At 42.4% G+C, this 16889-nt stretch overlaps 2 protein-coding genes across 2 annotated transcripts in view; both read right to left on the bottom strand.

The window, feature by feature from the left end:
• Positions 1–16889, bottom strand: part of LOC147010390 (muscle M-line assembly protein unc-89-like) — a 182299-nt gene that overhangs the window by 148387 nt on the left and 17023 nt on the right. The window lies entirely within an intron of this gene.
• The window catches only part of LOC147010391 (muscle M-line assembly protein unc-89-like), a 37913-nt gene that overhangs the window by 15801 nt on the left and 5223 nt on the right, over positions 1–16889 (bottom strand). The window contains exons 4-5 of the mRNA XM_085860379.1: positions 15658–15999; positions 7022–7366 (exon numbers count right to left, since the gene is read on the bottom strand). Coding sequence (XP_085716505.1) covers positions 7022–7366; positions 15658–15999 — 687 coding nt within the window. The remainder of the gene's footprint in view (positions 1–7021; positions 7367–15657; positions 16000–16889) is intronic.

Below are 16889 nucleotides of genomic sequence, written 5' to 3'. Positions count from 1 at the left end.
TCATCCGATCGACTTGAAATTTGAAGAGGATTTATATTTCAGGTCATTGAATTAAACCACCAATTGTTTTTGAGGTCCATACATCGGCCAAACAGTCAACATAGGCCGGATTTCTAAAATACTCAATTTTCGTCCGATTGACTTGAAATTTGATGAGCATTTACATATCATTTCAATGAATTCATCCACATATTAATTTTGAGGTCACCATAGGCCAAAAGGTCAACATACACCAAAAAGTCAACATTGGCCAAATGCCTAAATTCCTCAATTTTCATCCGATTGACTTGAAATTTGATGAGCATTTGCACATCAGGTCACGGAATTCAACCAACGATTATATTTGAGGTGAACAGAGGCCAAAAGATTTTGTTTTGGATCCAGCCCATCAGTGGGATACAAAACGTGAACTGTTCCACCTAGCAGAGGTATGCGCTCTACCGAGTGCCGTTATACTTTGCGCTGTTTTGCCAAGTTTTTTTTTTTTGTATACCTTGTCGAGGCTCGTATGAGCGCTCACACACAACTCACAGCAAGGGGGCATGAGACAAGAGGGGCGGGAGTGGAAGGGACAAAACAGTGGGGAACAGACACATTAGGTGAACTGTGGAAGGGAGAGGGATGGGGATGGGACGGGGAACATGGCGAAGAGAAGATGGACATGACAGGGACTTTCAGGAAGGACAGCAGGGGAATTGAAGGAAGTGGGCTTGGGTGGATTATCGGGGAAAGAAAAGATAGAGGATTTGGATGGGGGAAGATAAGAGGTGGTGGTGAACAGCTGTTTTGAAAGCCTGGAGGGAAGAATGGGAAAGAATACAGTGAGGAAGTTTATTCCAAAGGCGGGAAAAAAGAGGAATGAAAGAGTGAAGATGAGCAGTGATTCGTGATTTTGGTAGTTTTACCAGAAGGGGGTTGTTGATGGACCTTGAGCGCCCTGTGGAAATGTGGTGGGGACAAATCGCAGAGAGAGCAGGGGGGGGGGCAAGGCTGGAGAGGAGTCGGTGGAAGACAGAAAGACCACCGACCAACCTGCGGTGATTGAGTGAGAGGCCCAAAGACTCAGCTTCATTGCGGGAGATGCCGATGATCCTCAATGCCCTGGTTTCGACAGCGTGAAGTCAAGAAAGGTGGGAGGCAGGAGCACCAGCCCAGAGGGGAGAGCAGTACTCCATCAGGCTACGGACAAAAGCTTTGTAAGTGGTCAGGAGCTCAAGAGGGCCGAGGAAGGACTATGCACGACGGAGGATTCCCAGTCGGCGACTGGCTTTTGAGGCGAGGTTGGAAATGTGACTTTCCCAGGAAAGGTCATAGCAGATAGTGAGACCCAGAAGCTTGAAAGAAAAGACTTCTTCCAGAGGATTGTTAAGAAAGTGGATGGGGGGGTTTTCTAAACGGTCCTTTCGATGAGACATAGTGAGAGTGTGAGATTTGTCTGGATTGAAAGACATGTTCCACGTGTTGGACCAGATTGTGATTTTATCCAGATCTGCAGTGAGCGAAGAAGCTGCTGCTTGCCGGTCTGAGGGATGACAGATGGTACGGCAGAGGGTGGAGTCGTCAGCAAAGAGAAATTGAGGATTTTCCAAAGAATTGGAGAGATCATTGATGAAAACCAGAAAAAGAACAGGGCCCAGAACGCTACCTTGAGGAACTCCAGCCTGCACAGGAAGAGGGGATGAAAGAACTCCATTTAGGGCCACACGTTGACTGCGACAGGAGAGGAAGTCTGCGAGCCATGAGTGGAGATGGCCTTGAATACCATGGGAAGAGAGTTTGGTGAGTAGGGCACGGTGCCAGACTGTGTCAAAAGCACGTGATATGTCCAGGGATACGGCTCGGATTTCCTGTCTGGCATTGAGGACCTCCATCCATTGATGGGAGAGCAGAAGCAGCATATCCAGGGTAGAGTGACCTGGTGTGAAACCAAATTGATGATCGGAAATCAAGCCATTGGAGAAGAGGAAGGATTTCATGTCTGAAGCGATGATGGATTCCATAACCTTGCTGATGATTGGGAGAAGGCTGATTGGTCTGTAGTTACAGGGATCTGTTTTTGCACCTTTTTATGCAGGGCAGTGATGTTAGCAGATTTCCAAGCAGATGGCAGATGACCTTGGGCAAATGAGAGGGTGAATAGAACAGAGAGAGGGTGAGCAAGAGCAGAAGAGCAGGCTTTGAGGACACGTGGGCTGATGCCGTCTGGACCGGTTGCAGAATCTGACTCGAGGTTTGAAAGCAAGCTCTCCACCTTGTCAGGAGAAAAGGATACAGAGTCCAGGGACAGTTGGGTGCGACTGGGTAAAGTGGGTAGAGAAAGTGATGGGTTTAGGACACAAGATTTAGCTGCAAACACCGAGTTTAGACATTCAGCTTTATCACGTGCGGTATCAGCAGTGCGGCCATTTGAAGTAAGGGAGGGGATGGAGGGGGAACATACACCAGAAACAGATTTGATTAAACGCCACCAGGATTTTGAGGAGGGAGAGAGGTTTAAGAGTTCAGACTTGAGATGAGAAAGATGTTGTTTTCTGGCTCTCCTGAGGGTAGATACACACTTGTTCCGAGCTTTGTGGAAGGAACTGAGATTGCCCTCAGTTGGGTTTGCTTTCCATGAGGCAAAGGCAAGTTGTTTCAGGCCAACTGCCTCGCCACAAGCTTCAGTAAACCAAGAGCGGGAGGAAGGGTAAGACAACTGAACACGAGAGGGGATAAATCTGTGCATGAGGGAGAGCAAGTTTCTTTGAAAGAATTCCCAGGATGAGTTGATGTTGGAGAAAGTAGAGATAGGAGACCAGTCTATAAGTTTGATGGCTGCTTGGAGACCCTGCCAGTCGGCTTGAGTGAAGTGCCAGACTCGACGGCGGTGAGGTGGTTCTCTGATAACAGCCAGAGAGATGTCCACTTTGACAAGGACGTGGTCAGAAGAACCAATTGGAGCGAAGGAAGAGCAGCAGATATTGTCAGGGAAATTTGTCAAAATCAGATCCAGAAGAGATGGAGCACCATTGGTTGAGATCCGGGTCGGGAAGTTGACCGATTGAGTCAGTCCCAATGAGTCGCAGAAAGCTTTTGCTGAGGTGCCATGACAGGTGAGAGAGGTACCCACACCGAGCCAACTGGCGTGATGACAACTGAAGTCACCACATAAGAGGAAGAGAGAGTTTGGATGAGAAGATGTTCCATGTTTTCAGATAGTGAGGTGTAGATGGAGTCATCACTGTTTGGTGGACGGTACAGTACACATATAAACATGAGGTGGGAGTGGAGGGGAAGCCGTAGCCAGAGGTATTCCTGGGGGTGTGGGGGAGTGAGGGTAGTGCATGGAGAGTGAGGAATAGAGTCTTTGATGAAGAGAGCAACATCTGCACCAGGACGAGGCTCAGGTCTGTCATTCCAGAGGAGGGAGTAACCGGGGAGAGATACTTGGGAGTCAGACACGTCTTGGGGGAAGAAAGTTTCTGTTAGGCAGATTATGTCTGTTTGTCAGTGGCAACCTGCATGGAAAGATCTGAAAGGTTTGAGCGAAGGCCCCGGATATTTGAGGTCCACACTTTTAATGAAGAGGTAGTGGAGGAGGCTTTGGGTGCAGGGGGTGGATGGGGGAGGGGGAGGGTAGGACAAGGTACGAGGAGGGGAGGTAAGGAGGATTGTTGAAAGAGTGTGGGGTATTGCAGAATAGCTAGGGGAGGGGGCCAAATGAGGAGGAGAAAAGGCTCTGTGGTGCTGGGGGAGAGGGGGGACAAGAGACAAGAAAGAAGGCAGTTGAGGATTTGATGATGTGGAGTGAAGAGATGGAGGTGAGAGGGCAGTGGAGGGAGGCAGCTTGGTGGATGAGAAGGGGGGGCAACTTTGAGAAGGATGAGAGAGGGGGATGAAAGGTGGGAGAAAGGTGAGGGTGGAATTTTTGAGAGAGGTGAGAGGGAGGCTTGGAGGGAGAAGAGTGGGATGGTTGCTTTGAGAGTGAGGGGTGAGGGGGTGAGTTGGCACTGAAGTTGGAAAAAAAGAATGGTTGATGGAAAGCGAACATCCATGGCAAACTGGTTTTTCAAAGTTTTAGGTCAGAGATGTGATTTAACACAATTCTTGATGGATGCAATGAAGGCGAATTCAGAGAATGGAGAGAAGAAGCGCTGTAATAGTTGGATTTTTTAGGCAAGGAATGAAGGAGAGGTCGAAATGAGAGCAGTCTGTTAAAATAGCAGAAGAATAGTGCATTGTGAAACAGTAAAGAGTACCACATGTGTGAGAGAGGAAGATGAAGCATTATAAGATCGTTTTTGTTGTTAATATTAATGTTTGAGAGAGTTCAACAGATTTGGTCATGGAATTGTAGAAAAAAAAATCGAGGAAGAAGACGAGGAGGAAGATAAGAGGAAGAAGAAGAATCAGAATTGGGAGAAGGTTAGCGTGTTGTTGGATATTTTTTATTTTTCTTTTTTTCTTTTTTTTGAGATAAGAAAGAGATTAGTTGGGAGAATGGGGGATGTTGGGAAAGTGGGGAGGATGAAAATTGAAGGTAATGGGGAGGATAGAAATTGAAGGTAATGGGGAGAAAAAAACAAAACAAACAAAAGAAAAACGATCGAACACCGAGTGGAACCGGTAGGCCTCAAGCCGAGGCCATGGCCTAGGCCTCAAACACCAGGTAAGAACGTCGACAAAAATACTCGCAAAATAGCACGATTTTTGAAACAAAGCCGAACGAGGAACACACAATAACATGTAGGTGAGAAAATTAAACGGTTAAAACGGGACAAATAACGACCGGAAACATAACTTTGAGAACGTCAGCAGAGAGCCCAGAAGGAGACCTCTCGTCGCACCAAACCCTGAACCAGATGTCTTCCATGACTTACGGAAGTGTCGCACTATGAGTGATTTTTCATTTGTCTGTTTGTCTGTATGCAGGATATCTCAAAAAGTTGCGAATGGATTCGGACGAAACTTGATGAACGTGTTGGGTGTGTGACAAGGAAGAAGAGATTCAGTTTTGGTGAAGATTCAAATCCAGATCCGGATCTAATAATTTTTTTTAGTGATTCCTCACCATTGCGGGAGAGGGCTAAACTGATATACAGCAAGATATCTTCAAAAGTTGTGGACAGATTCAGATGAAACTTGGTGAACATGTTGGGTGTGTGACAAGGAAGAAATGGTTCAATTTTGGTGAAGATCTGAATCCAGATCTGGATCTAATAATTTTTTAAGTGATTCTTCACCATTGATAGATAAGGGCCAGAAACGATATCATACTGGAAAGCACGATATTTCTAAAATGTAATGGGCACGATATGTTCTCGTGGATCAGGCATTATGTGGTGGAGGTATGCGCTCAACCGAGTGCCTTTCCAGTTTATAATGGAATCACAGGTCATGTGACGATGCTCTTTATGGTTACAATGCTAAACAGCGGTGGTTTTGTTAGAAGATTCTGGATTCTAACCATGACAATGACAATGTGAAATCTTGTGGTTTTGAGGATGAGAGAATCATTATCACATCATTGTCAGTATGGATGTTTGTTGGTCTCCCTGTTTACCTGTGTTTTAGTGAAAGAGTGGAAATAAGTAATTAACGAGCATATCCAGCACTATAGGCTTTCTGATGTGAGCATCTCTCAAGGTTATTGTCAAAATAAATGTCAATACAAATCATATATTTATATGTAACAAATATATTGTTGTGGCGTTGGGATTCGGACCAGTCTCCTGATCCCAATCCTGACTAACCAATGTTGCGGGGAGCACGTCCGCCAAATGGCTGGGATGCATTAAGGACCTTCTCCCTCCCTAACTATCTCAATCGCACCCTATCCCTTACTATCCCGAGCCATACTCGGTCTCGCTGAGCCATAATCAAGATGTGAACCCAAGCGGTGGTTTAGTAAGCATGGGGGTGCAGTTACTAATGGGGCGTTAAGTGCAAAAAAAAACAAACAAACAAATATCCTCTTAAGAGGATTTAAAATCCAACCCGGCTATTCTCACTCAGCGATCGTAATAGCCCGAATCACTCAAAGTGAGATGGTGAGTTTAAAATGTGTACTTAAAACAAGGAGTAGGAGAGAACCGGAAGGCAATTGTAGATTCATGCTATCCAGGTTTAGTTACAATAAATACAATTCACGCACCAGGGTTTCGTATGGACAGAAGATCTTATGTATTCCATCTGAAGACATCAAACACCACAGCAGAAAGAAGAGAGATATTGACAAGACAAGGAATACCCAAGGGTGGCCCGTGCGGGCGATGCAAGTCCAACAATGTGTCCAGTGTGCTCGAGTTGTCCAGGGAGAGTGGGGTTGCAACATGGGCGGAAGAAGAGTGGATGGCATGATGGTAGGAGGTGCTGGCTCTCTCTCTCTCCCCATCTGGGAAGCTGTGTATTCACCTCCCTTTACTTCTCCGATCTCCGGAGCAGACAGCACAACTCCAGACATGGCTCCCGAGCCGAGCCTCAGACCTCTCATTCTCATTGCTGTCCGCCGTCCCTTTTAATGTCTTGGTTAACACCCCACCCTGTGATGTCGCCCAGACCTGCCCACTCCGCACACATTAGCTGCTCAGATGTCACTCAAGCTCAAGCCCCACCCCAAAACTTCTCGGTCTCTCCTGATTGATCAAGGCTTGCCTAAAGTGGGCTTAACTTCCGCTTCGCTGGCAAGCAAGGTCGCTCTATTTTAAAGGACATAAAAAACAGATTTAAAGAGGATAAAACATGAAAAAAGGGATTTAAGGAGAAGTGGATTTCGACACAAACTTTGGAAGGGGAGACGACATGCTTTCTATACGAGAATCGACACGCATTGTCATTACAATTTTACTCAATGTTGTGCGAAAACATGAACTTATGGAAATAACTATTCTAATCTAAACATTCTTAGCCCCGAGAAGTCACATGCACAACAGTGTTTAAAAGATGTTCCCACTTGTCTTCATTCAAACGTTAAATCCATGGCATTTGATGTCTACGCAACGAGGTTAAAACCACATCTCTTGGACTGAAATGAGAGACTTACGGACAAGCAGGATCGTAGATGTCGACCCCTCCTTGTAATTAGGGTAACATATCGTACATCTGTAAGTTCCATTTTCATGAAATCCCACATCCTTGAAGAGCAGAATAAAAGAATCCCCGTTTGGAATCCCGGAGATATTCATCCTCCCATCCAGGACTTGTTCTTCTCCATTTTGAAAAAGGTATAATGGGTTCTTGTTCGAGTCTTTGTAGAACTCGATGGAAAGGAGAGAATCATCGATCGAAGGTGAACCTTCCTGAGTGTTGAGAGATAATGTGTAAATGAACTCCAAATCTTCACCAGGTGTTGCCTCAACAGTCTTTGGACCCTTCACCATCACGCGACCTGTAATGGACAAACAATGAAAGTTTCACAAAATGGAGTAAAACATCTTACACATCAAATGGTGTTCTGTATTTACCAAAACTCAAAATGAACAAACGGTTTTGTTGAACAAGAGAAAATTGAACAAAATTAGAATAAAGATGATTTGAAGAGTTTATAAAATGCTAATAAAAAATAAAAATATAATTTTATTCATTGTTTTCTTGTTAGTTTTTGTGAAAAGCTATATTTTCCCCAAAGTACCAAATAATGTGAACACAACCCGGAAGGTTGTTTCGTTTTAAATTTTATCAACACACGAGCAAATACAAGCCGTCGCTTCGCCGGCAGGACTATTAAAGGGGTGGGGGGGGGAGGGGGAGAGAAAGAGGGAGGGAGAGGGAGAGAAGAGAGGGGCGGGATAGAGGAAGGAGAGAGGAAGAGAAGAGAGGGGCGGGATAGAGGAAGGACATTGGAAGATGGGGGAGAAAGGGGGGTAGTGGGGAGAAGGGGGTGTTCTGGATATGATATGTGTTTGATAGGGGGACTTGAGGGAAAGGCTACAACCACCGTCCAGACACGTCTGGAAATGACCACCATCTTGACATAACCAGCATCCGGATAGGAAAGGGAGGGTTAATAAAAACTGTGAAAAAATAAAAAAATTAGTTTGTCCAATTCACACATTCTTTGATGGCCCTTCATCTCCTCGACCTCCGGAGAGTTGTATAGTGGGGGAAGGGGTTTGGGAGGAGGGTAGCGTGAGAGGAGGGAAGGGAAGGCAGCACGAGGGGAGGGGGGAGGACGGAAAGCAACGCGAGGAGAGGGGGGAAGAAAGTGCGAGGGGACGGGAGGAGGCAGCATGAGGAGAAGGGGGAAAGGCAGCGCGAGGGGAAGGGGGGAGGCAGTGTGAGGGGAAGGCAGTGCGAGGGGAAGGGGGGAAGGCAGTGCGAGGCGAAGCGGGAAAGGCAGCATGACGGGTAGTGGGGAAGGCAGTGCGAGGGGAAGGGGGAAGGCAGCGCGAGGGGAGAGGTGAAGTCAGCATGGGGGGGGAGGTAGCACGAGGCGGGGTAGGCAGCGTGAGGGAAAGGGGAGGTAATGGGAAGGCAGTGTGAGGGGAGGGAATGGGGAGGCAACATGATGGGGGCAGAGGCAGCATGAAGGGGGGCAGAGGCAGCATGAAGGGGGCAGAAGCAACATGACGGGGGGCGGGTCGAGGCAGCATGACGGGGGGCGGGTAGAGGCAGCATGACCGGGGGGGAGGTAGCATGACGAGGTGATTTAATTCACCCAAACACCCAATTTTCTCTCATGAACTTCCTTGGAGTTTCCTTGGTGTGCATGCAAAGTTTCAGGCTGCGAGATTTCATCGATTTTGGAGTTATGGAGGAGACACACACACACACACACACACACACACACACACACACACACACACACACACACACACACACACACACACACACACACACACACACACACACACACACACACACACACACACACACACACACACACACACACACACACACACACACAATGAGTTTGGCTGCCCTCCCCTCTGAGTTTGTGCATCTGCTTCCCATCTTGCTGAACTAAAGGTTCACTTCATGTCCTCATTAACACCGAGTATTTGAACCAAAGATTCACTTCATGTCCTCATTAACACCTCGTATTTGAACTAAAGGTTCAATTCATGTCCTCATTAACACCTCGTATTTGAACTAAAGGTTCACTTCATGTCCTCATTAACACCTAGTATTTGAACTAAAGGTTCACTTCATGTCTTCATTAACACCTCGTATTTGAACCAAAGATTCACTTCATGTCCTCATTAACACCTAGTATTTGAACTAAAGGTTCAATTCATGTCCTCATTAACACCGAGTATTTGAACTAAAGGTTCAATTCATGTCCTCATTAACACCTCGTATTTGAACTAAAGGTTCACTTCACGTCCTCATTAACACCTAGTATTTGAACTAAAGGTTCACTTCATGTCTTCATTAACACCTCGTATTTGAACCAAAGATTCACTTCATGTCCTCATTAACACCTAGTATTTGAACTAAAGGTTCAATTCATGTCCTCATTAACACCGAGTATTTGAACTAAAGGTTCACTTCATGTCCTCATTAACACCTAGTATTTGAACTAAAGGTTCACTTCATGTCCTCATTAACACCTAGTATTTGAACTAAAGGTTCACTTCATGTCTTCATTAACACCTCGTATTTGAACCAAAGATTCACTTCATGTCCTCATTAACACCTAGTATTTGAACTAAAGGTTCAATTCATGTCCTCATTAACACCGAGTATTTGAACTAAAGGTTCAATTCATGTCCTCATTAACACCTCGTATTTGAACTAAAGGTTCACTTCATGTCCTCATTAACACCTAGTATTTGAACTAAAGGTTCACTTCATGTCTTCATTAACACCTCGTATTTGAACCAAAGATTCACTTCATGTCCTCATTAACACCTAGTATTTGAACTAAAGGTTCAATTCATGTCCTCATTAACACCGAGTATTTGAACTAAAGGTTCACTTCACGTCCTCATTAACACCTAGTATTTGAACTAAAGGTTCACTTCATGTCCTCATTAACACCTAGTATTTGAACTAAAGGTTCAATTCATGTCCTCATTAACACCGAGTATTTGAACTAAAGGTTCAATTCATGTCCTCATTAACACCTAGTATTTGAACTAAAGGTTCACTTCATGTCCTCATTAACACCTAGTATTTGAACTAAAGGTTCAATTCATGTCCTCATTAACACCGAGTATTTGAACTAAAGGTTCAATTCATGTCCTCATTAACACCTAGTATTTGAACTAAAGGTTCACTTCATGTCCTCATTAACACCTAGTATTTGAACTAAAGGTTCACTTCATGTCCTCATTAACACCTCGTATTTGAACCAAAGATTCACTTCATGTCCTCATTAACACCTAGTATTTGAACTAAAGGTTCACTTCATGTCCTCATTAACACCTAGTATTTGAACTAAAGGTTCAATTCATGTCCTCATTAACACCGAGTATTTGAACTAAAGGTTCAATTCATGTCCTCATTAACACCTCGTATTTGAACTAAAGGTTCACTTCACGTCCTCATTAACACCTAGTATTTGAACTAAAGGTTCACTTCATGTCTTCATTAACACCTCGTATTTGAACCAAAGATTCACTTCATGTCCTCATTAACACCTAGTATTTGAACTAAAGGTTCAATTCATGTCCTCATTAACACCGAGTATTTGAACTAAAGGTTCACTTCATGTCCTCATTAACACCTAGTATTTGAACTAAAGGTTCACTTCATGTCCTCATTAACACCTAGTATTTGAACTAAAGGTTCACTTCATGTCCTCATTAACACCTAGTATTTGAACTAAAGGTTCAATTCATGTCCTCATTAACACCGAGTATTTGAACTAAAGGTTCAATTCATGTCCTCATTAACACCTAGTATTTGAACTAAAGGTTCACTTCATGTCCTCATTAACACCTAGTATTTGAACCAAAGATTCACTTCATGTCCTCATTAACACCTAGTATTTGAACTAAAGGTTCACTTCATGTCCTCATTAACACCTAGTATTTGAACTAAAGGTTCAATTCATGTCCTCATTAACACCGAGTATTTGAACTAAAGGTTCAATTCATGTCCTCATTAACACCTCGTATTTGAACTAAAGGTTCACTTCACGTCCTCATTAACACCTAGTATTTGAACTAAAGGTTCACTTCATGTCTTCATTAACACCTCGTATTTGAACCAAAGATTCACTTCATGTCCTCATTAACACCTAGTATTTGAACTAAAGGTTCAATTCATGTCCTCATTAACACCGAGTATTTGAACTAAAGGTTCAATTCATGTCCTCATTAACACCTAGTATTTGAACTAAAGGTTCACTTCATGTCCTCATTAACACCTAGTATTTGAACTAAAGGTTCACTTCATGTCCTCATTAACACCGAGTATTTGAACTAAAGGTTCAATTCATGTCCTCATTAACACCTAGTATTTGAACTAAAGGTTCACTTCATGTCCTCATTAACACCTAGTATTTGAACTAAAGGTTCACTTCATGTCCTCATTAACACCGAGTATTTGAACTAAAGGTTTACTTCATCCTAATTACCACTTTGTATTTGAACCAATCACAGGTTTACTTCATCCTCATTAAGACCTAGTGTTTGAACTAAAGGTTCACTTCATGTCCTCATTAACACCTAGTATTTGAACCAAAGATTCACTTCATGTCCTCATTAACACCTAGTATTTGAACCAGAGGTTCACTTCATGTCCTCATTAACACCAAGTATTTGAACTAAAGGTTCAATTCATGTCCTCATTAACACCTAGTATTTGAACCAAAGATTCACTTCACGTCCTCATTAACACCTCGTATTTGAACCAGAGGTTCACTTCATGTCCTCATTAACACCTCGTATTTGAACTAAAGGTTCACTTCATGTCCTCATTAACACCTCGTATTTGAACCAAAGATTCATTTCACATCCTCATTAACACCTCGTATTTGAACCAGAGGTTCACTTCATGTCCTCATTAACACCTAGTATTTGAACTAAAGGTTCACTTCATGTCCTCATTAACACCTCGTATTTGAACCAAAGATTCACTTCACGTCCTCATTAACACCTCGTATTTGAACCAGAGGTTCACTTCATGTCCTCATTAACACCTCGTATTTGAACGAAAGGTTCACTTCATGTCCTCATTAACACCTAGTATTTGAACTAAAGGTTCACTTCATGTCCTCATTAACACCTCGTATTTGAACCAAAGATTCACTTCACGTCCTCATTAACACCTCGTATTTGAACTAAAGATTCACTTCATGTCCTCATTAACACCTAGTATTTGAACCAGAGGTTCACTTCACGTCCTCATTAACACCTCGTATTTGAACCAGAGGTTCACTTCATGTCCTCATTAACACCTCGTATTTGAACCAGAGGTTCACTTCATGTCCTCATTAACACCTAGTATTTGAACCAAAGATTCACTTCACGTCCTCATTAACACCTCGTATTTGAACCAGAGGTTCACTTCATGTCCTCATTAACACCTAGTATTTGAACTAAAGATTCACTTCATGTCCTCATTAACACCTCGTATTTGAACCAAAGATTCACTTCATGTCCTCATTAACACCTCGTATTTGAACCAAAGATTCACTTCACGTCCTCATTAACACCTCGTATTTGAACCAAAGATTCACTTCACGTCCTCATTAACACCTCGTATTTGAACTAAAGATTCACTTCATGTCCTCATTAACACCTCGTATTTGAACCAAAGATTCACTTCATGTCCTCATTAACACCTAGTATTTGAACCAAAGATTCACTTCATGTCGTCATTAACACCTCGTATTTGAACCAGAGGTTCACTTCATGTCCTCATTAACACCTCGTATTTGAACTAAAGGTTCACTTCATGTCCTCATTAACACCTAGTATTTGAACCAAAGATTCACTTCACGTCCTCATTAACACCTCGTATTTGAACCAGAGGTTCACTTCATGTCCTCATTAACACCTCGTATTTGAACTAAAGGTTTACTTCATCCTAATTACCACTTTGTATTTGAACCAATCACAGGTTTACTTCATCCTCATAAACACCTTGTATTTGAACCAATCACAGGTTTACTTCATCCTAATTACCACCTCGTATTTGAACCAATCACAGGTTTACTTCATCCTCATTAACACCTTGTATTTGAACCAATCACAGGTTTACTTCATCCTCATCAACACCTTGTATTTGAACCAAAGGTTCACTTCACGTCCTCATTACCACCTCGTATTTGAACTCAAGGTTTACTTCATCCTAATTACCACCTCGTATTTGAACCAATCACAGGTTTACTTCATCCTCATTAACACCTAGTATTTGAACCAGAGGTTCACTTCATGTCCTCATGAACACCTAGTATTTGAACTAAAGGTTCACTTCATGTCCTCATTAACACCTCGTATTTGAACCAGAGGTTCACTTCATGTCCTCATTAACACCTCGTATTTGAACCAGAGGTTCACTTCATGTCCTCATGAACACCTAGTATTTGAACCAAAGATTCACTTCACGTCCTCATTAACACCTCGTATTTGAACTAAAGGTTTACTTCATTCTAATTACCACTTTGTATTTGAACCAATCACAGGTTTACTTCATCCTCATAAACACCTTGTATTTGAACCAATCACAGGTTTACTTCATCTTAATTAACACCAAGTATTTGAACCAAAGGTTCACTTCACATCCTCATTAACACCTAGTATTTGAACTCAAGATTCACTTCACTTCCTCATTAAGACCTAGTATTTGAACCAATCACAGGTTTACTTCATCCTCATTAACACCTCGTATTTGAACCAAAGGTTCACTTCATGTCCTCATTAACACCTAGTATTTGAACCAGAGGTTCACTTCATGTCCTCATTAACACCTCGTATTTGAACTAAAGGTTCACTTCATGTCCTCATTAACACCTCGTATTTGAACCAAAGATTCACTTCATGTCCTCATTAACACCTCGTATTTGAACCAGAGGTTCACTTCATGTCCTCATTAACACCTAGTATTTGAACTAAAGGTTCACTTCATGTCCTCATTAACACCTCGTATTTGAACCAGAGGTTCACTTCATGTCCTCATTAACACCTAGTATTTGAACCAGAGGTTCACTTCACGTCCTCATTAACACCTAGTATTTGAACCAGAGGTTCACTTCACGTCCTCATTAACACCTCGTATTTGAACCAGAGGTTCACTTCACGTCCTCATTAACACCTAGTATTTGAACTAAAGGTTCACTTCATGTCCTCATTAACACCTCATATTTGAACTAAAGGTTTACTTCATCCTAATTAACACTTCGTATTTGAACTCAAGGTTTACTTCATCCTAATTACCACCTCGTATTTGAACCAATCAAAGGTTTACTTCATCCTCATTACCACCTCGTATTTGAACTAATCACAGGTTCACTTCATCCTCATTAACACCTTGTATTTGAACTAAAGGTTCACTTCATGTCCTCATTAACACCTAGTATTTGAACCAAAGATTCACTTCACGTCCTCATTAACACCTCGTATTTGAACTAAAGGTTCACTTCATGTCCTCATTAACACCTCGTATTTGAACTAAAGGTTCACTTCATGTCCTCATTAACACCTCGTATTTGAACTAAAGGTTCAATTCATGTCCTCATTAACACCTAGTATTTGAACCAGAGGTTCACTTCACGTCCTCATTAACACCTAGTATTTGAACCAGAGGTTCACTTCACGTCCTCATTAACACCCAGTATTTGAACCAGAGGTTCACTTCACGTCCTCATTAACACCTAGTATTTGAACCAGAGGTTCACTTCACGTCCTCATTAACACCTAGTATTTGAACCAGAGGTTCACTTCACGTCCTCATTAACACCCAGTATTTGAACCAAAGATTCACTTCATGTCCTCATTAACACCTAGTATTTGAACCAGAGGTTCACTTAGTCCTCATTAACACCTAGTATTTGAACCAGAGGTTCACTTAGTCCTCATTAACACCTAGTATTTGAACCAGAGGTTCACTTAGTCCTCATTAACACCTAGTATTTGAACCAGAGGTTCACTTCATGTCCTCATTAACACCTAGTATTTGAACTAAAGGTTCACTTCACGTCCTCATTAACACCTAGTATTTGAACTAAAGATTCACTTCACGTCCTCATTAACACCTCGTATTTGAACTAAAGGTTTACTTCATCCTAATTACCACCTTGTATTTGAACCAATCACAGGTTTACTTCATCCTCATAAACACCTTGTATATGAACCAATCACAGGTTTACTTCATCCTCATTAACACCTTGTATTTGAACCAATCACAGGTTTACTTCATCCTCATCAACACCTTGTATTTGAACCAATCACAGGTTTACTTCATCCTCATCAACACCTTGTATTTGAACCAAAGGTTCACTTCACGTCCTCATTAACACCTCGTATTTGAACTAAAGGTTTACTTCATCCTAATTACCACCTCGTATTTGAACCAATCACAAGTTTACTTCATCCTCATTACCACCTCGTATTTGAACTAATCACAGGTTCACTTCATCCTCATCAACACCTTGGACTTTAACCAAAGGTTCACTTCACGTCCTCATTAACACCTAGTATTTGAAAGTGATGAGATAATGAATCCTTTACCCTCACCGTATCCCTCTCCAACACACATTACAGGTACACGGTAAACACAGACACTTACCCTTGTACAAGGCTGTAACTGCAGAACCTTTCATATAGTGAGGATAGTTCACCTTGCAGGTATAATTCCCATAATCATCAAGTTTCACAGATTTGAATGTTAATGAAAATGTTCCATGATGTTCTTCAGACACGGACATGCTCAAACCGTCCATGTAATGTTCTCCTATCTTGGAAAAACGAGCAATTGAGTGTTTGTTGGAGTCGTACCACTCTATAGAAAATAATGGGAAATCGATTGTTATTGGAACTTCATTTGAACCAGGAGAGAAGTCACAGGTGAAGGTGGATTCTTGACCAGGTGAAGCCACAATGAACTCGGGGCAGTGAACAAACAATTTACCTGAAAAACACAAACAATAGGATTTGATTAAAATGAACTCTCAGGTAAAAGGTGTTACACGTAATCATGGAATTCCTCCTGATAATATCACTCAAGTAATCCCACTAAAAGGATTAGAAGAAACTTAAATAACTATTCAATTAAAAGAATCACATTCAATTGACGATGACAATGAGCTCATAATGATGTGACATTTTCCTTTCAGTTCAGAAACCATTTTTGTTTTTGTCATTCTGTACACTTACCTGTTTTATTTTATTTCATAATTAACTGCAGAGACACCTGAATGTGCACTCGATCGTTTTGTAAACCAAGTTTAGATTCACAGAAGAGTGTGGACACAGAACGGATGAGGACGCAACAGGGCAAAAGGAACAACAAAAAAAGGGGGGGTGGAGGGTTGAGAGGGGACACAAACAGCAGGGTTGAAGGACAAAATAAACAGATGGACAACAAGGGTTGTGGGTAAGAATGAGGGGCTGGAGAGAAAGCAGGGGGTTTAATGGGGGTATAAAATATCATTGTGTCAGATTAGAAACGATCTGAGATGGTTGTGAACAGTTGTCTTGAAGACCTGGAGGGTAGAATGACATTGAAGAGAAGAAAATGTGAAAGTTCATCGCACAGTTGGGGGTTGGGGGGGAGGGGAAGAGGAACGAATGAGGAGGTGAGCAGTATCCTGAAATGGCCTCCATATCCAGATTCTTTTAAAGAAAGAATGCTCCAGGCAGCGAACCAACACAGAGGTTCAAATCACTTTTCACTTTATTTTAAAACACTCCAAGTGCAACGGTAAAAACCATGCTTTTCCACACAAAAACACACCGTTTCACCAGACAGGGAAGAGCAAAACATCCGCGCCCTTCCTAGCATGCGTGGTGTTGGGTTAA

This window comes from Eptatretus burgeri, chromosome 16 (assembly GCF_056783735.1).
Source record: "Eptatretus burgeri isolate ZD-2024b chromosome 16, Ebu_testis_v1, whole genome shotgun sequence".
NCBI classification, from domain to species: domain Eukaryota; kingdom Metazoa; phylum Chordata; class Myxini; order Myxiniformes; family Myxinidae; genus Eptatretus; species Eptatretus burgeri.
This window is presented reverse-complemented; position numbering and strand designations above follow the sequence as displayed.